At 43.3% G+C, this 26,884-nt stretch overlaps 1 protein-coding gene across 1 annotated transcript in view; it reads left to right on the forward strand.

Moving 5' to 3' along the window:
• MASP2 (MBL associated serine protease 2) overlaps positions 1–25,042 on the forward strand; it is a 91,758-nt gene extending 66,716 nt beyond the window's left edge. The window contains exons 8-12 of the mRNA XM_044282099.1: positions 8,123–8,241; positions 12,277–12,355; positions 20,913–21,047; positions 21,680–21,757; positions 23,786–25,042. Coding sequence (XP_044138034.1) covers positions 8,123–8,241; positions 12,277–12,355; positions 20,913–21,047; positions 21,680–21,757; positions 23,786–24,549 — 1,175 coding nt within the window. The 3' untranslated portion in view covers positions 24,550–25,042. The remainder of the gene's footprint in view (positions 1–8,122; positions 8,242–12,276; positions 12,356–20,912; positions 21,048–21,679; positions 21,758–23,785) is intronic.
• The last annotated feature ends 1,842 nt before the right edge of the window (positions 25,043–26,884 follow it).

Here is a 26,884-nt window from a genome sequence, read left to right on the forward strand (position 1 = left end):
AGTTATGGTCAGAACTTCGCAGACGGGGAAGGGTAAGGACGGGGTTCTGGGGGGGCTGTCTGGGGGCTCTCTCCTTCTCCCATCGGGGGGCTGCAAAGGCACAGCAGCCCCCCGATCGGAGAGGGAGGGAGCTCCCTCTTACTGTTAACCTTTTCCATACAGCGGTCCGTACGGACCGCTGTATGGAAAGGGTTAAACGGCTGACATCGCATCAACGATGTCAGCCGTTTATACCAGGGTGCCAACAATGTGCTGGCACCCTGGTATACCCACTGTACACCAACGATTATGCAATGGGAGGCGGGCGGGGGATCGCGATCCCGCCTGCCGCACCGCCCGCCTCCCGCAACGCCCCCACTGCATGCGACACCCCCCCTGCACCACCCGCCGCCATCAAATCGTGCAGGGGTGCAGGGGGGGGTTAACAATATTGATTTCGGGCACTCTGAAGTTTCTGATCCCCGCGGTCAGGGACCGCGGGGATCAGAAAGGGCAAAAAGCGCAGCAAACCGCAGGTCTGAATTGACCTGCGGTTTTCTGCGATCGCCGATACGGGGGGGTCAAATGACCCCCCCCTGCGTTGTTACGGGATGCCGGCTGAATGATTTCAGCCGAAATCCCGTTCCGATTAACCCCAGCGGCGCCGGAATTAAGATTTTAAGTTAGGACGTACCGGTACGCCCTTGGTCCTTAAGGACTCGGGAAATAGGGCGTACCGGTACGCCCTATGTCCTTAAGGGGTTAAGCATATTAGGTGATGTGCATCTCTGTAATGAGAAGGGGTGTGGTCTAATGACATCAACACCCTATATCAGGTGTGCATAATTATTAGGCAACTTTCTTTCCTTTGGCAAAATGGGTCAAAAGAAGGACTTGACAGGCTCAGAAAAGTCAAAAATAGTATGATATCTTGCAGAGGGATGCAGCACTCTTAAAATTGCAAAGCTTCTGAAGCGTGATCATCGAACAATCAAGCGTTTCATTCAAAATAGTCAACAGGGTCGCAAGAAGCGTGTGGGAAAAACCAAGGCGCAAAATAACTGCCCATGAACTGAGAAAAGTCAAGCGTGCAGCTGCCAAGATGCCACTTGCCACCAGTTTGGCCATATTTCAGAGCTGCAACATCACTGGAGTGCCCAAAAGCACAAGGTGTGCAATACTCAGAGACATGGCCAAGGTAAGAAAGGCTGAAAGACGACCACCACTGAACAAGACACACAAGCTGAAACGTCAAGACTGGGCCAAGAAATATCTCAAGACTGATTTTTCTAAGGTTTTATGGACTGATGAAATGAGAGTGAGTCTTGATGGGCCAGATGGATGGGCCCGTGGCTGGATTGGTAAAGGGCAGAGAGCTCCAGTCCGACTCAGACGCCAGCAAGGTAGAGGTGGAGTACTGGTTTGGGCTGGTATCATCAAAGATGAGCTTGTGGGGCCTTTTCGGGTTGAGGATGGAGTCAAGCTCAACTCCCAGTCCTACTGCCAGTTTCTGGAAGACACCTTCTTCAAGCAGTGGTACAGGAAGAAGTCTGCATCCTTCAAGAAAAACCTGATTTTCATGCAGGACAATGCTCCATCACACGCGTCCAAGTACTCCACAACGTGGCTGGCAAGAAAGGGTATAAAAGAAGAAAATCTAATGACATGGCCTCCTTGTTCACCTGATCTGAACCCCATTGAGAACCTGTGGTCCATCATAAAATGTGAGATTTACAAGGAGGGAAAACAGTACACCTCTCTGAACAGTGTCTGGGAGGCTTGTGGTTGCTGCTGCACGCAATGTTGATGGTAAACAGATCAAAACACTGACAGAATCCATGGATGGCAGGCTTTTGAGTGTCCTTGCAAAGAAAGGTGGCTATATTGGTCACTGATTTGTTTTTGTTTTGTTTTTGAATGTCAGAAATGTATATTTGTGAATGTTGAGATGTTATATTGGTTTCACTGGTAAAAATAAATAATTGAAATGGGTATATATTTGTTTTTTGTTAAGTTGCCTAATAATTATGCACAGTAATAGTCACCTGCACACACAGATATCCCCCTAAAATAGCTAAAACTAAAAACAAACTAAAAACTACTTCCAAAAATATTCAGCTTTGATATTAATGAGTTTTTTGGGTTCATTGAGAACATGGTTGTTGTTCAATAATAAAATTAATCCTCAAAAATACAACTTGCCTAATAATTCTGCACTCCCTGTATAACTTGTACTTTCAGTGGTATCAGAAGGAAGACTGCGATGGTACCTTGTAGAGCAGATGCAGTCCGCTGTAGCTTTTGATCGGAGCACTGCTGTACCTCACTGCTTCTCTTTAGCGATCTCAGACTCTGGGCTCGTAATGCTGGCCTCTCTGTGTCTTTGGCGTCCCTCGTGTCTCCGGTAGCGCCTGCACAGGTAGTGAAGATGGGCTGGCTTACTGCTTCTTCCTGTAGCGCGCCGATTGCTGCAATTCTTACTATGTGTCTTTCTTGGAAGCGCTTCACTTAGAATCAACTAGAGCGATATTGAATATTGTATTGCCGTTTATTGTGACATCAGATCAAATGTATCGTCCATGCCAGACGCGTTTCGAAGACTCTGCTGTCTCCTTCCTCAGTGGCTGTATTTGATCTGTCTGGTAAACCGGCTTTTATATATGTATCTTCTTGGATAGCTATGATACAAATCTGGGATGGATTTTGTGGTGTGGATTGGGGTTCTCATTAGGTTGCGGTTTCCTTTACGTTTTGTATGCGTTTTTTTCAGCACTGTTGCGGTTTTTGCTCATAAGTATCTTTAACCTATATGGAGAATTTTCTATAAATTATTTTCAACAAAGCTCATTACATTACTGTTAAAATGGTTTGGTATTAAAAATAAATGAAAAATAAATTGGTAATAAAAATATCTCATAGGGAATGTGCTTCTATGTGATTTTCCTGTAGGATCAGAGCTATGGTTATTGATGCAAAGTCATGAGTTACTATTTGTGATGGAAATAAGAACGCTCATTGAATTCTAGCTATCTTGCGTTTCTCATGCGTTTGGTAAATATTGATGTATTATTTATTCCTAAGCATCTTTCATAGGTATAGTAGGGCTACTGTAGTTTACTTATAGTGATGTGTATAGTTTATATAGGGTATAAAAAATATAGTAATGAGAATCAAAATGGTGAGTAGAAATAAATATAAAAAATAAAAAAAATGATGATAATAAATGTCTCTGAAGGAATATACTCTGGTAGTTCTACAGACAAAATGCACACATCGAGTCCATATATCTTAGGAAGTCTATTGGGCATCTTTTAATTCCCACTAACAGCTGCTCATGATTATTAGGCAGTGTTCGCATTTCTAATATGTATGTTGAAAGTTATTATATTTTGATGTATATAATTGTCAGTAATATGTCTTATTGTATATATTATAGCTCCATATGATTGTTACATACAAAGAAGAAGGAAACAATGCAGGTGCATCCCTCGGGAAGAGGACGAGGAGAAACACAATGTCGCATCAAATCTCTGTATGGAATAGGTGAGTTCAAAATTGTGGGATGCGGTGGATAGGATAGGGATGGAGGCCCCCAGCCCGGGGGGGGGGGGGGGGGGGTCGCTGTGGTGGTAAACCGCCTGACTGAGACCTCTCGTGAGCCGAGAGCATCCACCCCACTGCAGGAACCCGAAAATCTCTAATTCGGTGTTCAAGCCTCCTGGTATCAGACTGCTGAAGTCGAATATCCTTCTGGATTCACAGCTCGACATTCTAGAAATGTCGTCACGTCCCCTCCAATGATGTTCTACTTGTTCAAATGCTGCGAATGGTCACCAGATTCGCCCCCAGCTATGCCAATTTATTCATGGCACAATGGGAGCATGAGACGACCATCTTGCCCAGGCTGGGGTCGGATCTGGTGCTCTGGAAACAGTACATAGATGATGTCATTTTCATCTGGCAGATTGGAGAATCACAACTACACACCTTTCTGGAAGAAATCAACAATTACCCATATAATCTCTTCCTCTCCTGTAACATCAATAAAGATTGTACAGAATTTCTAGATTTACTCATCACTACCAAGCAAGATCAGTATATATGCAACACTTACCAGAAAGCTGTTGCAAGGAACAGCTTTATTCTCTTCTCCAGCTGCCATTTACCCACTTGGTTGCTGAATATACCTTTTGGGCAGTTCCGCAGAATCAAGAGGAACTGCACAAATGGAGAAAAGTTGAAGAGGCCATTCAAATGAAGGCACAGTTCCAGTCTAAACATTAGCCTGACAGTATGATCGAAAATGCATTACAAAAAGTAAGAGAAATGGATAGGAATAAATTTTTACAATAGACCCAGCCAATGATGAGAAAAAACAAGAAGAGGACCGATTTCGTATAGTATTACCTTACAATGCACAATACCAAAAAATTGAAAAAACTATAAAAAAACATTGGCATCATATCCAGAAAGATAAAATCTTAGGATCTCTAATACCTACATCCCCACAGATAGTATACACCAAGGCCCCTAACCTAGGTTTGAAAGAATAATGTATCTATCAACAAATGGCTCAAGAGGAATGGCTTTTATAGATGCGAATGCTGCATCAATTGTAAGAACACATCATTCCCTAGGAAAACTACACGAATCAATTCAACACAAAACTTGTTCACCTTTGAAATCAAAAATGTCCTTACTTGCAATACTTCTAATGTTATTTACATTATATAATGCACTTGTTCTAAACTATATATTGCAAAGAAAAAAAGGGGGGGGGGGGGTCAGTCAGCACATCCCAAGGCGCAGGGGCACGTTGCTATGGCTGAGAACAAGACTGTAATACAAAAAAGTGGTGCAGCAGCTCACTGCAAACCAAATAAAGTGCAAAAATTAGCATAGTAATTGCATGTACGATGCTAATAAGTTAGAGATGCTTGGCAAATAATTTTGTACAAAATTATTTGAGCCCGTCTGCCGCACGTCAAGGCGATCTCTGTTAGACAGGTTCCTACCACTAAATACTACCTGTTATGTGCCATGATGGCTACCTTACACTTCAGGGAGTGTAGGTTCCACATGCATGCTGGGCCTGCTTAAATTTCTGTCATTTTTGGTGCCAAAATGGCCACTATTAATATCCAAGGAATGCAGGTACCAACATGCATGCCGTGCCCACTCCACACCTCACCACACCTGGTGCCAAATGGCCACCAAGGACTGCAATGAGAGTCCACACTCTAAACTATATATTGGTAAAACCAAAAGACCCCTCAAGGTTAGAATAGCAGAACATATAAACAATATCAAAAAAGGATATGAAAAACATTCCCTGTCCAAACATTTCAAACTAGTTCATAATCAAAATCCTAAAGACCTTACATTCGCAGCATTTGAACAAGTAGAACGTCATTGGAGGGGACGTGACGACATTTCTAGAATGTCGAGAGCGGAATCCAGAAGGATATTCGACTTCGGCAGTCTGATACCAGGAGGCTTGAACACCGAATTAGAGATTTTCGGGTTCCTGCAGTGGGGTGGATGCCCTCGGCTCACAAGAGGTCTCAGTCAGGCGGTTTACCACCACAGGGCCTCCATCCCTATCTCATCCACTGCATCCCACAATTTTGAACTCACCTATTCCATACAGAGATTTGATGCGACATTGTGTTTCTCCTCGTCCTCTTCCCGAGGGATGCACCTGCATTGTTTCCTTCTTCTTTGTATGTAGCAATCATATGGAGCTATAATATATACAATAAGACATATTACTGACAATTATATACATCAAAATAAAATAACTTTCAACATACAGATTAGAAATGCGAACACTGCCTAATAATCATGAGCAGCTGTTAGTGGGAATTAAAAGATGCCCAATAGACTTCCTAATAAGATATATGGACTCAATGTGTGCATTTTGTCTGTAGAACTACCAGAGTATATTCCTTCAGAGACATTTATTATCATCATCATTTTTTATTTTATATTTATTTCTACTCACCATTTTGATTCTCATTACTATATTTTTTTTATACCCTATATAAACTATACACATCACTATAAGTAAACTACAGTAGCCCTACTATACCTATGAAAGATGCTTAGGAATAAATAATACATCAATATTTAGCAAACGCATGAGAAACGCAAGATAGCTAGAATTCAATGAGCGTTCTTATTTCCATCACAAATAGTAACTCATGACTTTGCATCAATAACCATAGCTCTGATCCTACAGGAAAATCACATAGAAGCATATTCCCTATGAGATATTTTTATTACCAATTTATTTTTCATTTATTTTTAATACCAATCCATTTTAACAGTAATGCAATGAGCTTTGTTGAAAATAATTTATAGAAAATTCTCCATATAGGTTAGAGATGCTTATGAGCAAAAACCGCAACAGTGCTGAAAAAAACGCATACAAAACGCAAGAAAACCGCAACCTAATGAGAACCCCAATCCATACCACAAAATCCAATAGCTATCCAAGAAGACACATATATGTATACACTACAGGAAGAAGCAGTAAGCCAGCCCATCTTCACTACCTGTGCAGGCGCTACCGGAGACACGAGGGACGCCAAAGATACAGAGAGGCCAGCATTACGAGCCCAGAGTCTGAGATCGCTAAAGAGAAGCAGTGAGGTACAGCAGTGCTCCGATCAAAAGCTACAGCGGACTGCATCTGCTCTACAAGGTACCAGTCTTCCTTCTGATACCACTGAAAGTACAAGTTATAGGTAAGCTTACCGTCCACTCACTCCACGTGGGACGCCACGAACGGACATTCTTCTTGTAAATGTGAGTACCAGAGTCTCTTTCTGCAACTGCACTTTTGATATTGAACTCCGATCTATGGATCCATATTGCAGCAGTATATGAATATCAGTCATCAAGAATAGTTCAGTATGTTATGCGGCAATTAGTAACACTAAATCAAAAAGCTACACTCTCCAGAGAGACTTTCATTGAAATGATATCATCACTGTGGATACAATCTATATAAGTGGCAGTGTCCAGTATATCGCTACTCTTTTTTTTTGATCACCCACTTTTGACTATCTCATACAAGTACGTCACAACCACTTCACGTTTTATAAAGATAGGAGATATATATATATATATATATATATATATATCAAACAGATAAAGTAGCAGCACACCACTACATGCATTAAGACTAAGTAAATAAGTAAATGCGTGAACAGGGTCGAATACATGACGTCAATAGTTACTGCAAAGCAGTGAAGAAACTCTTAGCGCATATTTTTGATCAATAATATGTCGGGCCCACCTACCAGGGTGGGACCTACTCTAACATGGAGGGTCCAGCTCCATTGTTACTCTGATAAAAAAAAACAAGGGGTGGGGGATGGGCGAGGAGTGCTAAGTTCCAAAGAGGATGCCTGGTCCTCTATAATATACATATATCCTATCTCCCCTAATATTTTTCCTTTTCACTTGTTTTCTTTTTTTTCTTTTTTTGCACTTGTTTTTTGAATATATCAATTTCTGCTACCAGCTTTCAAGAAAACATACTTGACTTGTGCATCATCCAACTCACCCACCAATGACACCAGGAAAGCTGGTTGTAATATTACAGCAATTCCTTATATACCATTAGAGGTGTTATACAATACCTGGACTAACCTCATCATAGGTTCTTCTACAGTTTATCAGCTGACTTGATATTTGAACATCACTGCATCGATCAAGAATATTAACTTCATCCTTTCGGAACATTTTATTGAGTATTTACGGCTCAGCTTTTTTTTAGATTTTTTATAGATTTTCTATACATCTTTTTATATCTTTTTTTTCAGATTACTGTAAAGTATTTTATCTATTAAAAACCTCATAGATTTTTATACCTTAGATCCAGGCTATGTGATTTCCATCTATAAGAGTGCCCATTCACTTCTTCTTTATATACAAAAGTGAAGGCTTATTAAGCCAGAAATTACATTTGCATTAAAATATTCAGCTTACAACTCCAGCCCAAGATATTGTATATAATATTATCAGGCATCTACTCACCCCATACTGTTGGCCCCTGGATGTGCTTGGCACACTGTATCTGGGGGGGGGAATCTAAGCTAGCTACAAAAACAGCTTATTTTTCCTTAATCCACAGCTCTTCCATGTCCTGATCCTCTGCTGCCACCTAAGGGTCGTTTTACACCTTTTCAGAAGATCTATGTGGTGAAGGATCGCCTTTCACTTTCCTGTGAAAAAGGATATGTATTGGAACAGGTAAAACAAGGCTAATTGGGCAGATTTACTAATCCTATAGACAGCATAAATTTAGACCGGCCGTCTAGACTTGCATCACTGGGGCTCAGGCTGGATGATAAATCTGATTTCAAACCAACTATTGGTTTGCTTACTTTGAGCCTCAATTTTACAGCACAATTGTAGCACAATTTTAGTGCAAGATATCACATTTTAGGTTATGCCCCCATTCCATTGAAGCCACACCCCTTTTATGGTAAACATGCCACCTTTTTGAAAACTTTATCTAAACTTTGGTGCACCAAATTGCACCACTTTATGGTACAATTTACACCAAAATCTAGAATGTATTTGGAAACCCTTTAAACCCTTTAACTTTTATATTTTTTTTTTATGTTGCGCCCTTGTCTAACTAACTACTTTCACACTAGCGTTCGTCGGTCCGCTCGTGAGTTCCGTTTGAAGGGGCTCACGAGCGGACCCGAACGCCTCCGTCCAGCCCTGATGCAGTCTGAATGGAGCGGATCCGCTCAGACTGCATCAGTCTGGCGGCGTTCAGCCTCCGCTCCGCTCGCCTCCGCACGGACAGGCGGACAGCTGAACGCTGCTTGCAGCGTTCGGGTGTCCGCCTGGCCGTGCGGAGGCGTGCGGATCCGTCCAGACTTACAATGTAAGTCAATGGGGACGGATCCGTTTGAAGATGCCACAATATGGCTCAATCTTCAGGCGGATCCGTCCCCCATTGACTTTACATTGAAAGTCTGGACGGATCCGTACGAGGCTATTTTCACACTTAGGCTGTTTTATGCTAAAATAATGCAGACGGATCCGTACTGAACGGAGCCTCCGTCTGCATTATTATGATCGGATCCGTTCAGAACGGATCCGATCGAACGCTAGTGTGAAAGTAGCCTAAACGAGGGTAATTCCATTAAAACAACTGTTAACAGTTAAGTAGATATGTTGTGGCTTTGTGCTAAAATTAAAAAAATATTAATTTTTTTCCCCATGAATCTGCACTCAATACCCAATAATGAGAAAGTAAAAACACAATTTTAGAAATGATTGCAAATGTATTAAAAGGAAAAAAAAATAGCATGGGCATAAGTATTCAGACCCTTTGCTATGACGCTTGACATTTCGCTCTGAGGCCTGCCATTTCCTTTGATCATCTTTGAGATGTTTCATGTCCATGTCCAGTGTAAATGAGACCTAAGGCCGAATGCTCGTATAGTGTATTACTGTAGTGCAGCGGCGACATGAAGCGCACGGCGTCATAGCAAGCAATGACGCCGTGCGCTCCTGCTCTGAACAGGAATCCAGCGCGGCATACCACGGACCACTCTCGGCCGCGGAACACAGCCGTGTGCATTCGGCCTTAGGCTGACGATTCCTACACCAAGGTTACTAAGAAGATCACTGGAGTTAGGTGCACCTAATTTATTAAGAGGCATACATCTACTAATAAATAAGGTACCTTTTTCAGCAGTCCGTGCAACTAAAGGCAAAACAATACCATCTATGAGCTATGTCAAATTGTGTTCTACTGACCAGGGTAATGTCACAGATGAGATCGGAAACTCTCTCTCCTACTCACACTGGAACCATACAAGTCACTATAAGGCCTCTTTTACCCGAACGAGTTTTCCATCTGGATACGATACATGTTGTGAACAGATAGCATCCAGACAGAATCCCGACCCTATTAATTTCAATGGGTTTGTGTACTTTTTTTATGCATCATCTTTGCGTTCAAGAAAAATTGCTGTATTGTTTCTATTGTGTATTGTTCCCACAGTCCTGGCCACGTAGATATGAATGGGGCTGTGTGGAAAATAGAAGGGATTGGGATCACAAGTACACTTATAGGGATTGTCCCATCTGGGATGCTTATGCCATATCAATATAATATGCCACAAATACCCAATAGTTGTGGGAACCACCTCTGGGACCCGCTCAGGCTCGGACTGGCCCACGGGGTACAGGTGAATCCCCGGTGGGCCCCTAGTCTCCCACCCCCTGCACAAGTGGCACATAACACAGTAGACTTACTGCACTGCATACATATATTCAATGTTCAGCACCTCAACCAGCCTATGTTCATAGAAAAACTTGACAGATTATTAAAGAAACTCCCCAGTTTATTATTATGGACACGGTCAGAGCTGGTAGCATCTGGCTGCTGGTAGCATCTGGCAGCATCTGGTAGCATCTGGCTGTTGTGTGAGCAGGTAATATTTGAAAGTATCCGTACGGTGGGCCCCCAAAATACATTTTACTGGTGGGCCCTAGGAACCCCAGTCCGACCCTGGACCCGCTCCTATCTCAAGAACAGGGCCCCATTGTGATTGGAGAGCACACTGCGTGTGCACGGCATGCTATCCATTCATGCCTATGAAACTTCAAAAAATTGCTAAGCCAGCGTGCTGAGCTATTTTCTGATGTCCGATAGCAGTAAATGGAGAGGAAGCTGCATATGTGAGGCCACCCAGCCAGCAACCATTATGGGACTTCCAACAATTGCTAAGGCTACTTTTACACTTGCGGCAGTGACCCGGCAAGGAGTTCTGTCGCTGGAACTGCCTGCCGGATCCGGCAAAAGGGTATGCCAACTGATGGCATTAGTAAGACTGATCAGGATCATGATGCATGCGCAGACCGGAAGGACTAATCCGGCATTACGGTATTTTGAATGCCGGATCTGGCACTAATACATTCCTATGGGAAAAAATGCTGGATCCGGCATTCAGGCAAGACTTTAGTTTTTTTTTCGCCGGAGATAAAACCGTAGCATGCTACGGTTTTCTCTTCTGCCTGATCAGTCAAAATGCCTGAACTGAAGACATCCTGATGAATCCTGAACGGATTGCTCTCTTTTCAGAATGCATGGGGAGATGCCTGATCAGTTCTTTTCCGCTAGTGTGAAAGTACCCTAAGCAAGCACTGTTTTTGAAATTCCTGCAGCGGTGGAGGGAGGATAAATGTGCATATGTGACTTGCTCTCCATTAGTGATGGCCAGTTCGCAATGTTCGCCCACGAACATATGCAGGCTGCCATCTTTTTTCACAAGTCCGGCGAGGCATAGGTAAGCCCTTACCTGTGCCTGTGCGCGAGCCGGTCTGAAAACAAATGCGGTCAGCGGGGGCAGGCAGTTCGAGAACAGCCCGATGAAGGCCCCTGGTGGCTGTTCTCGGAACTGCCTACTCCCGCTGATCGCACTTGTTTTCAGAATGGCTCGCGCACAGGCACAGGTAAGGGCTTACCTGTGCCTCGCCGGACTTGTGAAAAAAGATGGCAGCCCGCATATGTTCGCATGCGGACTGGCCATCACTGCTCTCCATTCACTTTGGAGCCACGTTCTGGAGTTAGGAGCAGGTCCCAGTAGGACCTGCACTTATTGGACATTTCTGGCATATCCTGTTGATATGCCATAAATGTCCCACATGGACATACCTCATTAAAGCTTGGTGACAACCTCCCTGATATATTCCCTAACTTTATTTGACTTCACCTAGGTGTACACAATCCACAGTGTCCCGTGTGTGCTGCATCTGTATTTTATGAAGTTATATTGTATTATATATTGTACTAATAATCTCTGACAAGTCGTGGGCCATTAAAGTCACTTTAAAGAGAGGTCAGCATTAAATGGCTGATAATGTCTCCGCCGAGGTCGGAGTCGTGAGTTGCATACTGTAATGACAGTCTAATACATCCCTCGTCTCATGCTGACGGGCAGAATATCCCTTGTATTATTAAGCCTCATTTATACATCCGTGTCCATGCTTACCTCTGTGAAAAGGTGATGCATCCGTGAAGGGTCCGTGTTTGGGAATACTCGTTTGAGTGATCGGTGGCAGCACTCAGATCTCAGAAGTTTGCTGAAAACTCAGTGCCCCATTACAGTCACCTGGGAGTATAGCTAAAAGTGCAGGAATAATTCATTACCTATAGGGGCGGAGAAGACATTTCACTGGATTATCACGTTGCCTTTATGACAGAATGACAGGGAAGTAGTAATTAAAGTAGTAAAAGATTTTTTCTTTCCTTCAAAGAATAAGCAGATATTATCCTCATTCACTGCCGTGTGCCGGACTGATGGGACGTGGGATAAATCTCTGCCGAAATGTGTCAGTAAGTTCTTAAGACTATAACAAATGAGTTTAAAATCCAAAAACATCCAAAGATGTAAAATAATTACTGTTGTTATTAAAAGGGGTTATTCCATGAAGATTTTTTAAATAAAAATCACACAGAAAAAGTATATTCAAATGATGTCTGAATTGAAAGCATATTGAAAAAAATAAAAAAATTATGATTCCCAGATTTTCACCTCAACCTTCATGCTGCGTCCACCAATGTAATTGCTGTTGCTTCCGCTGGCACTGCGGAGGGATCCCGGCTGGGGAGCAGGCTGTCCCATAAACATCAGCCGCTCAGCGCCTTCTTTGTAAGTGAGACAAGGAGAAGTTCAGCCTCTGACAAGCTATGAAGATGTTACATAAGCGCAGTCAGCTCTGTCTATGGCGCGGTCAGCAGCATAATCGGAAACATTGACAAGCATAGAATAAAAGTGATTATCCCCTGCTTGTCAGATAGATGCTGGGGCCCAGGCATGTCTCAAAACACACACTGGCAGAGAGAAATGGACACACTTAAAAGAAATGTGTCATCGGAAAATTACCTATGTTTAAGGCCTCATGCACACGACCGTTGTTGTGTTCCGTGTCCGTTGTTCCGTTTTCCGTGATTTTCTGCGGAACCATTGACTTTCAATGGGTCCATTGAAAACTCGGATAATGCACCGCTTGTCATCCGCGTCCGTGATCCGTGTTTCCAGTCCATCAAAAAAATAGGACCTGTCCTATTTTTTTCACGGACAACGGTTCGCAGACCCATTCAAGTCAATGGGTCCGTGAAAAAACATGGAGGCACACAAGATTGTCATGGTGATCCTCCAAAAATCAAGGAAAACACACGGAAACAAAAACGGAAACGGATCACAGAACAACGGAACCCCATTTTGCGGACCGTGAAAAAATACTGTCGTGTGCATGAGGCCTAAATCAAATTTTTATGGTTAGAATATTTGAAAAAAATTTTTGTTATACTTAACTATTTTTTTTTATAAAAAAAAAAAAAAATCCTGCAGTTTGCACACTGGTCTAATAATAGGCGGGAGATATCATTACAGGCAGATAAGGCAGGACCCTCCATAAGGTGATAATTAAAGCTTATCTATTCTCTCCCTGTACAATGACCTCTGCACAGGGCACAGAGCATGCCCAGAAAACTCTCCCATTTAAGTCAATGAGGCCCCCCCCGACTATTGTGTCTATGAACCATGGGGCTGCAATAAAGCAATTTGCTTAATACTTTCTACATGCTAAGAACAGCTCAGGCAAGATGGCCGCCCCAGTAATCATGTTCAGAAGAAAAAGGATATGCGTTACTATCTGGTTTTAACTGGCAGAAAAAAAAAATTGGTGACAAATTTACTGAAATATGAATGAGCTGCAATTTATTGTGTGATGGACAGGGCAGAAGGCACTGACGGCTGCCATACATACTATGTCACTAATGTATTTCTTGGGTAAGTAGATGGATATGAAAATGTTTAGAAGGCCTCATGCACACGAAAAGGTCCACAAAAAGGTGTTTCCGTTGTTCCGTGATCCGTGTCCGTTTTTGTTTCCGTGTGTCTTCCTTTATTTTTGGAGGATCTCCAGACATGAAGGAAAGTAAAAAAAAATCTCAAGTCAAGGTCAAGTTTGCCATGCAAATGATAAGAAAAAAACGGACGCGGACAATCTTGTGTGCCTCCTTGTTTTTTCACGGACCCATTGACTTGAATGGGTCCGCGAACCGTTGTCCGCCCAAAAAATAGGGCAGGTCATATTTTTTTCACGGACTGGAAATACGGATCACGGACGTGGATGACAAACGGTGCATTAGCCGAGTTTTCCACGGACCCATTGAAAGTCAATGGGTCCGCAGAAAATCACGGGAAACGGAACAACGGACACGGGACACAACAACGGTCGTGTGCATGAGGCCGAAGGGGAACAAGCTTGGGGGAGGAAGGATACTGAGCAGAGCTCCCGCATCTGGTGTGGGCAGTTAAAGGGGCTTTCTATTCAAATTAGATGGTTGTCCAGATCTGCCAAAATCGATGGGTTTAGCTGACATTATTCTAAAATGTATAAACCAGCTTAAAAGGATTTTCCAAGACTTTACAACTTGATATGTTCATCTGTCATGTGGCCTAGACGCAGGTCAGTCCCATAGAAGCAAATGGGGATGAGTGCGATCCCAAGCAAAGCTGCTATACAATGTATGCCGCTATTCAATGGCGCTGTGCTTCATAAGCAGGGAGAAGGCTGCTATGCTCACAGCTAAGCTGATCAACGGGAGTCCCTGGTGTTGGACTCCCACCGATAAAATACTGATGACAGGCCTCTTTCACACGACCGTATGGCTTTTTCAGTGTTTTGCGGTCCGTTTTTCACTTATTCGTTGTTTGTGTGGGTTGTTTGTGTGGGTTTCCTCCGGATACTCCAGTTTCTTTCCACTGGGGACAGCTTGAAGCGAAATGTCTGTAAAGCGCAGCAGAATATAGCAGCACTATATACACTGAACAAAAATATAAACACTTTCGGTTTTGCTCCCATATTACATGAGCTGAACTCAAAGATCTGAAACATTATCTACATGCATAAAAGACCCATTACTCTCAAATATTGTTCACAAATCTGTGTTAGTGAGCACTTCTCCTTTGCCGAGATAATCCATCCCACCTCACAGGTGTGGAATATCAAGATGCTGATTAGACAGCATGAACATTGCGCAGGTGTGCCTTAGACTGCCCACAATAAAAGGCCACTCTGAAATGTGCAGTTTGATCACACAGCACAATGCTTCAGATGTTGCAACGTTTCAGGGAGCTTGCAATTGGCATGCTGACTGCAGGAATGTCTACCAGAGCTGTTGCCCGTGCAATAAATTTTCATTTCTCTACCATAAGCGGTCTCCAAGGGCGTTTCAGAGAATTTAGCAGTACATCCAACTGGCATCACAACCACAGACCACCTGGAAAGCTGCAGCAAAAATCGGTTTGCCTAACCAAAGAATTTCTCCACAAACTGTCAGAAACCGTCTCAGGGAAGCTCATCTGCATGCTCGTCGTCCTCATCGGGGTCTGGACCTGACTGCAGTTCGTCGTAGTAACTGACTTGAGTGGGCAAATGCTCACATTCGATGGTGTCTGGTACATTGGAGAAGCGTTCTGTTCATGGAGTCCCGGTTTTCACTGTTCAGGGCAGATAGCAGACAGCGTGTGTGGCGTCGTGTGGGTGAGCAGTTTGCTGACGTCAACGTTGTGGATCGAGTGGCCCATAGTGGCGGTGGGGTTATGGTATGGGCAGGCGTATGTTATGGACAACAAACACAGGTGCATTTTATTGATGGCATTTTGAATGCACAGAGATACCGTGACGAGATCCTGAGGCCCCTTGTTGTGCCATTCATCCACGACCATCACCTCATGTTGTAGCATGATAATGGATAATGCATGGGCCCATATTGCAAGGATCTGTATGCAATTCCTGGAAGCTGAAAACATCCCAGTTCTTGCATGGCCAGCATACTCACCGGACATGTCACCCATTGAGCATGTTTGGGATGCTCTGGATCGCCGTATACAGTGGCGTACATATAGGGGTCGCAGTTGCGACCGGGCCCGGCACACCAGGGGGCCCGGCCGCCTACAGTCCCCTGGCCCCTGCTGCAGCTGCGTCTAACACACTTCAAGTTCCCAGAATCCAGATTCCCAGTTAAGTTGCCCCCTGCTGGGCCCCTCCTCCTTGCGGTCAGCGCCGGCGCCGGGCCCGTGAACGCCCGTGAGACCTGTGTGAACTCCTGTGGCAGTTCTCGCGGGAACATGCGCGCACGGCGCGCCTGAACTTAGACGGGATCCGGACGTGACTGAGTGACTGCAGTCAGTCACTGCCTGGCCTGCTGAGAACAATGACCAGCAGCAGTGGGGCCCTGGGGGGCAGCCTGAATTTATTGATGGGATTGCCAGATTGGGGCCTGGGCTGATCTGATCATCTGAGGGGTCTTTGCTTTCAAAGACCCCTCAGATGATCAGATCAGCCCAGGCCCCAATCTGGCAATCCCATCAAAGCAAGGCAATTCGGCTGATGATTGATCTGGTGGCTGATGGGATGGGGGGTGGTCTTTGGGCTGATGTGAGGTCTGATGGGCATGGAGGATGGCTGGGGACTATTGGGACTGGAGGCATGTTGGGTGAATGGTAGGGGAGGTAGTGGGGGTGGGTGCGGTGGTGGGTTAGGGGGGGGCCCATGGATCAATTTCGCACCGGGGCCCATGGATTGTGTGTACGCCACTGGCCGTATACAACAGAGTGTTCCAGTTCCTGGCAATATTCTGCCACTTCGCACAACTATTGAAAAGGAGTGGACCAACATTCCACAATCAACAACCTGATAAACTCTAGGCGACGGAGGTGTGTTGCACTGCGTGAGGCAAATGGTGGCCACACCAGATACTGACTAGTTTTCTGAAACCCCCCCCCCCCCAGTAAGGCAAAACTGTGCACATTTCAGGGTGGCCTTTTATTGTGGGCAGTCTAAGGCACACCTGGGCAATATTCATGCTGTCTAATCCATGGGCGTCACTAGGTTAAAACATTCGGGGCCTGGGCCTTGGATGTTTTGTCCCAGGCCCCGAATGTACTGCCTGCTAATGAAAAAAAACTTGACTACTAACCAGGGACGCACTGCAGGAGTTGAAGGACCGGCGATGACATCACAGTCAGGTGATCTGTGCTAGAGGCAGAGCTTAGTGGTGGAGAAGGACCTTCGATGATGTCACAGTCATGTGATGGGGCGGAGCTAAGCTGTGAAGAAGAGAACTAGTGGAGAAGACCCTGACTGTGATGGCTTCTGTGACTGAGGAGAGGTAAGTGAAGGGATGGATACAGTGTGAGAGCTAGAGGAATGCTGGAAGTTGTAGTTCTGCTCTCTCACACCACCTCCCTGCTTGGTTGAGAGAGTGATGTTATTTACAAGGGACTGTATGTTAGGGCTGAAGGGAGGGGTGTTATTTACATGTGGACTGTATATTAAAGGGTCTGAAGGGAAGGGAGTAATGTTATTTACAGTCATGTGAAAAAATTAGGACACCCTTTGAAAGCATGTGGTTTTTTGTAACATTTTTAATAAAAGGTTATTTCATCTCCGTTTCAACAATACAGAGAGATTAAAGTAATCCAACTAAACAAAGAAAACTGAAGAAAAGTCTTTTCAAGATCTTCTGTAAATGTCATTCTACAAAAATGCCTATTCTAACTGAGGAAAAAGATAGGACACCCTCACATGTATTCCCTCTTAAATTGGCTCAGATCTCACACAGGTATATCACACCAGGTGCACATAATTAGTAGATCGTTACTCTGCATGTTGAATGAGGCTTGCCCTATTTAAACCTCAGACATTTAGTTTGGTGTGCTCCTGACTGTTGAAGTGAGAGTGAGCACCATGGTGAGAGCAAAAGAGCTGTCAGAGGACTTCAGAAAAAAGATTGTAGCAGCCTATGAGTCTGGGAAGGGATTTAAAAAGATCTCAAAAGATTTTGAAATCAGCCATTCCACTGTCCGGAAGATAGTCTACAAGTGGAGGGCTTTCAAAACAACTGCCAACATGCCCAGGACTGGTCGCCCCAGCAAGTTCACCCCAAGAGCAGACCGCAAGATGCTAAAAGAGGTCTCCAAAAACCCTAAAGTGTCATCTCGAGAACTACAGCAGGCTCTGGCTACTGTTGATGTAGAAGTACATGCCTCTACAATCAGAAAGAGACTGTACAAGTTTAACTTGCATGGGAGGTGTGCAAGGAGGAAACCTTTGCTTTCCAAGAGAAACATTGAGGCCAGACTGACATTTGCCAGAGATAAAGTTGACAAAGACCAGGACTTCTGGAATAATGTTCTTTGGACAGATGAGTCCAAAATTGAATTATTTGGACACAACAGCAGAGGACATGTTTGGCGTAAACCAAACACAGCATTCCAAGAAAAGAACCTCATACCAACTGTGAAGCATGGAGGTGGAAGTGTCATGGTTTGGGGCTGCTTTGCTGCAGCAGGACCTGGTCAGCTCACCATCATAGAATCCACGATGAATTCTACTGTGTATCAGAAGGTGCTTGAAGAACATGTGAGACCATCAGTTAGAAAATTAAAGCTGAAGCGGAACTGGACCATGCAACATGACAATGACCCAAAACATACTAGTAAATCAACCAAAGATTGGCTGAAAAAGAAGAAATGGAGAGTCCTGGAATGGCCAAGTCAAAGTCCAGATTTGAATCCCATTGAGATGCTGTGGGGTGACTTGAAAAGGGCTGTACGTGCAAGAAACCCCTCAAACATCTCACAGCTGAAAAAGTTCTGCATTGAGGAGTGGGGTAAAATTTCCTCAGACCGATGTCGAAGACTGGTAGATGGCTACAAGAACCGTCTCACTGCAGTTATTTCAGCCAAAGGAGGTAACACTCGCTATTAGGGGCAAGGGTGTCCTATCTTTTTCCTCAGTTAGAATAGGCATTTTTGTAGAATGACATTTACAGAAGATCTTGAAAAGACTTTTCTTCAGTTTTCTTTGTTTAGTCGGATTACTTTAATCTCTCTGTATTGTTGAAACGGAGATGAAATAACCTTTTATTAAAAATGTTACAAAAAACCACATGCTTTCAAAGGGTGTCCTAATTTTTTCACATGACTGTACATGGGACTGTATATTGAAGGGGCTGAAGGGAGGGGGTGATGTTATTTACATGGGACTGTATGTTGAAGGGGCTGAAGGGAAGGGAGTGATATTATTTACATGGGACTGTATGTTGTAGGGGCTGAAGGGCGGGGAGTGATGTTATTTATGTTTTTTTTTTGGTATGTTTTTTTTTTTGCAGTCAAAAAAATGCTTTGGGCCATATTATTTATGCTGGCAGCCACTATGAGGGACATTATTAATGCTGGGGGCCACTATTTGGGCATTATTTACAATTGGGGCCATTATGGGGGGTTGGGATAAGCCAATGAAATTCATCCATTTTTAAACAGCCAGATGGCGAGAAAATGGACGCACAAAGAGTTAGAAAATGGTTCTGACAGTGCGTTTGCTTCTAAAAGCCTATTTTTTTACATTTATTTTTTACATTCGTGTGCATAGAGCCTTACATGGAACTGTATGATGGAGGCGGTTTGGGAGGGAGTGATGTTTCTTACATGTGACTACTATATGTTGGAGGGGCTGAAGACAGGGGATTTATGTTATTTACATGGGACTGTATGTTGGAGGAGGCAGGAGAGATGGCGTGATGTTATTTACATGGGACTGTATGGTGGAGGGAGGGAAATTATGTTATTGGGTCTGTATGTTGGAATGTCTGGGGCATTATAATTTCTGAGGGCACTACAGGGAGGATTATAACTATAGGGGGCACTGCAGGGGGCATTATAAATACAGAGGACATTATTGGGGTCCTGATTGCTACAGGGGGCTCTATAGGACTGTTTATACATCGGGCTGTAGAGATCTTTATTACCACTGGGGGAACAATAGGGGGCCTTATTTCTACTGGGGGCTGTGTGAGGGCATTATTAATACTGGAGGGCTCTTCTACTAATGGAGGCACTCTTGGGGAGGATTATCACGATCGGGACACTGTAGGGGGCAGTATTACTAATGAGGGTATTCTGGAAGGGAATTACTATTGGTGGGACTTGGAGGAGCACTATTACTATGGGGGGACTATTTGTATGGCAGTAATTTTTCTTCAGGGCAGTATTTGGGGGTATTGGGGGGCACAGTGAGCAGCAGGATAACACTGTTGGGACTCCAGGTTGTTGAGGATGATGATAGAAATGTGAGGAAGCTAAGATGTCTGCGTGTCACACTCTGCAGAGACGAGGGCTGGCTGAGAGAAGGTGTCCTGACCTAATGTAGAAGATGATGACAGAGAAGATCAGTAGAGACGCCACTTGGCAGAGGTATGTGCTGCTGTATACTCCTGTATGTTTGATAGTGTCTATGCAGCAAGTAAAGCAAGTAAAATGTCTTTAGTGCTAGTGCGGGCAGGGGGCGTTGACTGGAGCCATATGCATTGGGGCTTGGTCTCCGGATCTTTTGAGACCCTAGCAACGCCCCTGGTCTAATCAGCAACTTGATATGCCACACCTGTGAGGTGGGATGGATTATCTCAGCAAAGGAGAAGTGCTTAATAACACAGATTTAGACAGATTTGTGAACAATATTTGAGAGTAATGGGTCTGTTGTGTATGCAGAAAATGTTTCAGATCTTTGAGTTCAGCTCATGCAAAATGGGAGCAAAAAATGAAAAAAAAAAAGTGCACAAAATAAATAAATCTATTAAAATTTACCCTTAAAAAAGAGTCAGCTACAACATGCCTGTAAAGTGTTATGAAGATGTATAGCACACGCCACGTCGCCACATGTGCCTGTCCATCTTTCTCAGTTTCAGGGGTATGTCATATCCAGACTTAGGCAGGAGAAAGCTCGAGAACCAGTTGGGGAGCCATGGGTTACAGACTACAGTTCTAATACATAAAAGTAGGCTCACCAAAGCATATGGTAACACATTTCCCTATGTCCAGTTGTAGACTGTGGCCCACCTGACAACCTGGAAAATGGGAACTTCACATTTGAAACAGAGCATAAAGTGACTACATATAATGCACAGATCCTGTACAGATGTCATGAACCAATTTACTTAATGAAAGAAAAACAAGGTAAGGCAATTCACGACATGTATATTATGTGTTATAAACCAAAAAGAAGGTGCAGCAGATATAGACGTCCTCAATGTATAAAAATGATATAAAATATAATACATAGGGGCACATTTATTAAGGTTAAAGCTTAATAAGGTGCTGTGCTAGCGGAGCCATTTTACATTTAGAAAATGGTAAGTGAGACAGACCCGCCGACCCATCCCCGCCCAAAATTGTAGACCTGGTGTGAGCGGCAAGAAATCACAGAAAGCAGCACAACCAACCGCACCTGAAATACTCCTAATCTGAGAATAAAGAAATTCTAACTTTATCCAGAACAAAACTGCAAAGACAAGCCTGTGTAGAAGGAGAGGCAGTCTGTTATACAACAGATAGAACTTTATTTATTCTTGTTTGTACATATGCCCAATTGATGGTTGTTAGACAATTTTAAGGGGTTGTCCCATATCGCCCTTTGCTGTGCTAGCTTGTTTGTGTAGCTCCCACTTACTGCAATGGCACCGCTGGTCTCTTGGATGTTTTCTTAAATCTGGTCCCCTTGTCCAGCGCTTGATCATATTGGGCATGAGAGGTCCAGATGGGACAACCCCTTTAAGAAACACAGCTAAAAATGTTGCATTATTTTGCAGCTCGATACCGGTGTGGAGAAGGAGGACACTGGGAAGAGGTTATTACTGGAAGTAAAACACTCCCAACCTGCACACCCGGTACGTAAAGAGCAAATGGATAACCACAATATGACTAGCCTATTGATGTTTGGCAGTGTTACTCTTTCCAAATCATAGAATAATTCACGGCACTCGAATTGAAATAAATGAAATAATAGTATTTATTGTATACAATTTGCCACCAATAGACGTCAGTTATATGGGCCAACGTTTCGGTCCTCCCGGACCTTGGTCACGGCCTATTAATTATAATGACATACAGTCAGTACAATGTGGAAATAATTTGAAAAATAATATTAGGAAATTTTGGCAAAAAAGAATATATATACAAACATCTAGGGGCAAGTCTTACGTATATCTATATACATAGTATAATACAGTACTGATATGATAATCAAGGCTGCAAGTGCATATCAAAGAATCAATAGATCAATGAACTGATAGTGGGATAGTAATCACAGAAGTTAATCAATGAATAGTCTATTTCAAAAACATTAAGGAACCTCAAAGTGGTAAAAGCAAATACATGAAACCACAAGAATTCACATCAGAGATATTCACAATAAAGATATAGTATGGTTATGGGTGTAATGAATATAATACCAGGTATAAAAGCTCAATGGAGCAATCGCAATCTGAACATTTGTATATAAGGAAAAAAGAGAGGCTACAGATAATTAGATCATTGAGTCTATATGGGTGTCAGTACAACAATAGTTTAACTTGCTAGATGAAACTGATTCAGTAATTGATTTAAGAAAGAAAAGGTACTGAACCCACATAGAGAATAATACACAAAGTAAACTGCATACGTGCATGTCACTTACATACCTTGAGATAAACTGATTAGAGGAAAGTGGCGTTGCGCTGAGTGGCCTGCGCATGTCCGGTATTTATGCTGAGTCTGGTCTCGCGATACTGAGAAGATGTCATAGAACCGGATGTCCGCATTCGCAATCGGAATAGCGGAAGTCCGGTTATCGGAAAAAATTCGCAAGAAAATTCGCAAAATCAGAAAAATTCGCAACTGCATAAAATTCACCTGCGAAAATATGATATTATCGGAGGCAATCTCCATCATTGAGCACCGAAGATACCATTTAGTGGAGTGCCAGCCATCACTTATATTTATTTACTCTTTCCAAATGCCTGATAGGTATAAGGCAGGTGCTACAGAGTCTACTATAGTTGTCTACCATAAAACACAATAATCTTCTCCAACTTCCCCATAAATATGAAATACTACTTCTAGGGACAGAGGGACAGGCAGTACCAGAGTTGTCAATCAGCTACTTATCTCATAGGCCCCAATAACATGTCACCTGGTAGGAGACATCAAGGCACAATCAGGTTGGTATAATGAACATGAGATTGCTAGTGAAATCCATTGAGAAAACGCTCATCTCTACGATCCTCTTTACATCAGATGAAGCATGGTTCATTGCAAGCCAAAATGGAATCCACCATACCTCTGTAACTTAGGTACCCAAGAAGCACAAGAGATGCATGTGTGAGCATCCCCAGTTATCTATCATGGTGCTGCTAACTGGCTGTCAGTAATCACTATGAGGAGGGAAGCCTAGACCCATGTGGCAATGTTCTTTTAGCTTTCTCCCATATGGCATTTTAGGGTGCAATTTAAAGTCTGTAATGGCCCCCTATGTTGCTTTACTTTTCAACACCTGTAAAGCCTTACATCGGGCATGGAGACAGAGGTAGAACACTGGGCAGAAGTAAACTAATGACTATTTGACTTATAAAAGAGGATCTTTACACAGGATTTCTTGGGGCATCATACAGTTGCTTGACAACTGCTGCAAAATACTAGTGTAGCAATGAGGAAATGTAAAGAAAAGTGTGTATAATATGCCGACTGAGTACTGCCAAATTTATTCTGTGCTGACTTTAAATTTATCGCCAATTTAAGATTATGTAGAATGATGCTATATTGATAAATGCCCCTAATTGCCGTGATTTGTAATATAAATTGTGCAGATATGAAAGTTATACTGCACATCTGTACGCTGTGTGCTGATATTCTATGTGTCTTTTTTTTTCCCACCTCAGATTGCGGTAAGAAAAAAATCCGGGCCCATGGAAGAATAATTGGTGGCCAGGTTGCCAAGCTGGGTGATTTCCCTTGGCAAGTTTTCATAAAACCTGAAGGCACTAGAGGCGGTGCTGGGGCGCTACTTAATGACAGATGGGTTATAACTGCTGCTCATGTCATCTATGAGGAAAACGTGAATAATATGATCTTAAAAATGGGAGCAATCATTAAAAACGATGCCAGTGCTTATAAAGCAGTTCCCGAAAACATTTATGTCCATCCAGACTACAAGGATGATGGCACCTTTAAAAATGATATTGCGCTGATTAAATTACAAGATAAAGTCCCGTTAAATGAACACATCTTGGGAATCTGTCTTCCAACCAAGGACAAACGATTCCAGATAAACCACGCTGAGAAGGGTCACAACGTTGGGGAAGTGTCTGGATGGGGTAGAACAGAGACCTCAAAACCATCAAAAGAGCTGCTTTATGTTGAGGTGGACATTGTTGATCAAGCCATCTGTAATGATGCCTACAAGAAGCTTAATTCTGTAGTCACTGACAGTATGTTCTGTGCTGGTAAGGAAGGGAAGGATTCTTGTGCAGGAGATAGTGGTGGGGCACTGGTAATTGAAGATACTGTCACTGATAAGTGGTTTATTGGGGGCATAGTATCCTGGGGACCCAAAAAGTGCGGTACAGCAGGTTTATATGGTGTATATACTAAAGTAGACAGCTATCTTAACTGGATTGAAGACACAATGAAAAATGCTGATTAATCAGAAAAAGAACCATAAAGTTACCAAGCCCTCTTCACCCCATTATCTAAGTTCCCGCAAATTCACATGCTTTTTGAGATGGAAATGTTACACTGAGAATCTGATACTCTAGTGTGGTTGGAAACTGAAATAATTCCATGTTTAAAAGCCACTAAAGGTAGTGCGTAGTGCCCAAAGGCTGAAACTGCTGCTTTTGCATTAGTGCTGGTCCTAGGAGAACATCATTGATGACATGAGAAATTTTCATGTGGCAAAAGGGGATCCGGAAAAGGCTTTTTCTGCATCTTCTATGCCTACGGATCACTGGTAACAGTTGTGTAATTGGCTGCGTATGAGACCAAAGATCACGTGTTCCCTGCTGTATTATGGAGCAGTAATAGGGCTCAGGCTAGTAGTAGACATCCTGCACGAAATAAACTCATTCTGTGTGGACATCAAGTGCTTAGACATTAAGATTCCTATGATGCATATAAAATGTTGGTTATGACCCCTCTCTGCTTTTGTGCCTTCATTTAAAAAGGACCTGTTAGCTCTCCTGATATGCCCGTTTAGTAAGTAATTGCATTCACCGTGGCACAGCAATTCAGGAGCATCTTTTCTTAGAACTATGTTGTGCCGTTCCAGTGTTACTCCTGGTAGAAGTTTCTGAATAGATGGACAATTGGATGTTACCAGTTTGGGGGGTGTTCCTACACAATATGATGCTGTTAGATCAGTGCCAGACTGGGTAATGCCGCACACATTTGTCAATATATTCAGGAATAGCACAACACAGATTTATAAGAAAAGATCATCCAAAATTGGTATTTCATGGGGAATATAGTTCTATACTAAACGAGATATGTCTTCTCTATTTTTCAGTTTGGGCTCTCCTGACCGGTTTTTACCATGTAGACAAATCACTCTGGTTTGTTTCCCTCCAGGGACAACCTTAGGGCTGTACCCCCACATGGGGCACATCACCCTGGACTGACTCCTGAAGGGGGTGCCAAGCAGTTCCCTTGGCTGAACACCTAGTCACTAGGTCAATTCACCTGGTTTCTGGAGCCCCTGCACTCAAATTGTATCTGCTTCCACAGGCCATAGATGTACTTGAGCACTATGTTCAGGCTGTTATGATTTCAGCTGTAAAATGTAGCGTTAACACCCGCACTCCGTTAAGGTGTGGTGCCCGTGGTAGCTGAATGTTCACAATATCATATTTAATTTCAGCTGTATATGGGTACTGATGATGCAGATACAGTTGAATGCTATTGTGAAGCTGGAGCCGTCTGCTCCCTGCTCCACTGTCCACCATGCGGTGACACCATTGTGCCTGCTGAGCTGGGCAGGAGTCTAGAGAGCGTGAATTAAGGGGTGGCCGTGCATGTACAGCTTGCTATCCATGCACTTTGGGGCCCCCGTTCTTGAGACGGTAGCGGCTCCCAGAGGTGGGACTTGCACCATTGAACGTTTATGGCATATCCCATTGATTTGTCACAAATGTGCCAGATGGGACAACCCCTTTAAAGGGCATCCGTCAGCAGATCTTTACCTATGAAACTGGCTGACCTGTTGCATGTGCACTTGGCAGCTGAAAGCATCTGTGTTGCTCCCATGTTCATATGTGCCCGCATTGCTGAGAGAAATTTAATTTGAATGTGTGCAAATGAGCCTCTAGGAGCAACGGGGTGGGGTGGGGGTTGCCCTTACTGCTGGTGTCCCCTACACTTTAATTGACAGGACCAGGCAGTGAAAACATCATAATGCCTGGCCCTGTCAAAGTACAGAGGGAGTTTCAGGTGCAGAGAGAGCAGAGCCTCTAGGTGTAATGGCAACACCCCCTTTGCTCCTAGAGGCTCATTTACATCTCATCAATGCGATTCTGCCACAGCTCCAGCCCCACCCCAAACACCCATCTTTATAGCTCCTCCCACCGAGCTGATTACATACACTCCCCTATACGTTCCCCTGTTGCTGCTTTGACACTCCCATAGACATATCACAGGAAATAAGAGTTGCACGGACATGATTACATGACCACAGCCCAGAACGGAAGATAGGAGCAATAAAGGTAGAAAAAATACATTAAAAAAATTACAGCTACCTTCATAAATGATTATTTTAGAGATGTTAATGCAAACTGGAAAACCCCTTTAAGCATTTAGATACCGGGATGATTATCACTCATATGCAGAGGACGTATCTAAAAGGAAGAAAATTAGGAAAAGGGGGGGAGGCGTTATTTTTGGTGCTATATAATTGTGAGAAATCAGCTTTGGCCCAAATATTACTGATGGAATAAATTATCCTAAAACAGCACAAAAAGGTCACTGCTGTCTGACTATTTAAAATA

This window comes from Bufo gargarizans, chromosome 2 (assembly GCF_014858855.1).
Source record: "Bufo gargarizans isolate SCDJY-AF-19 chromosome 2, ASM1485885v1, whole genome shotgun sequence".
NCBI lineage: Eukaryota > Metazoa > Chordata > Amphibia > Anura > Bufonidae > Bufo > Bufo gargarizans.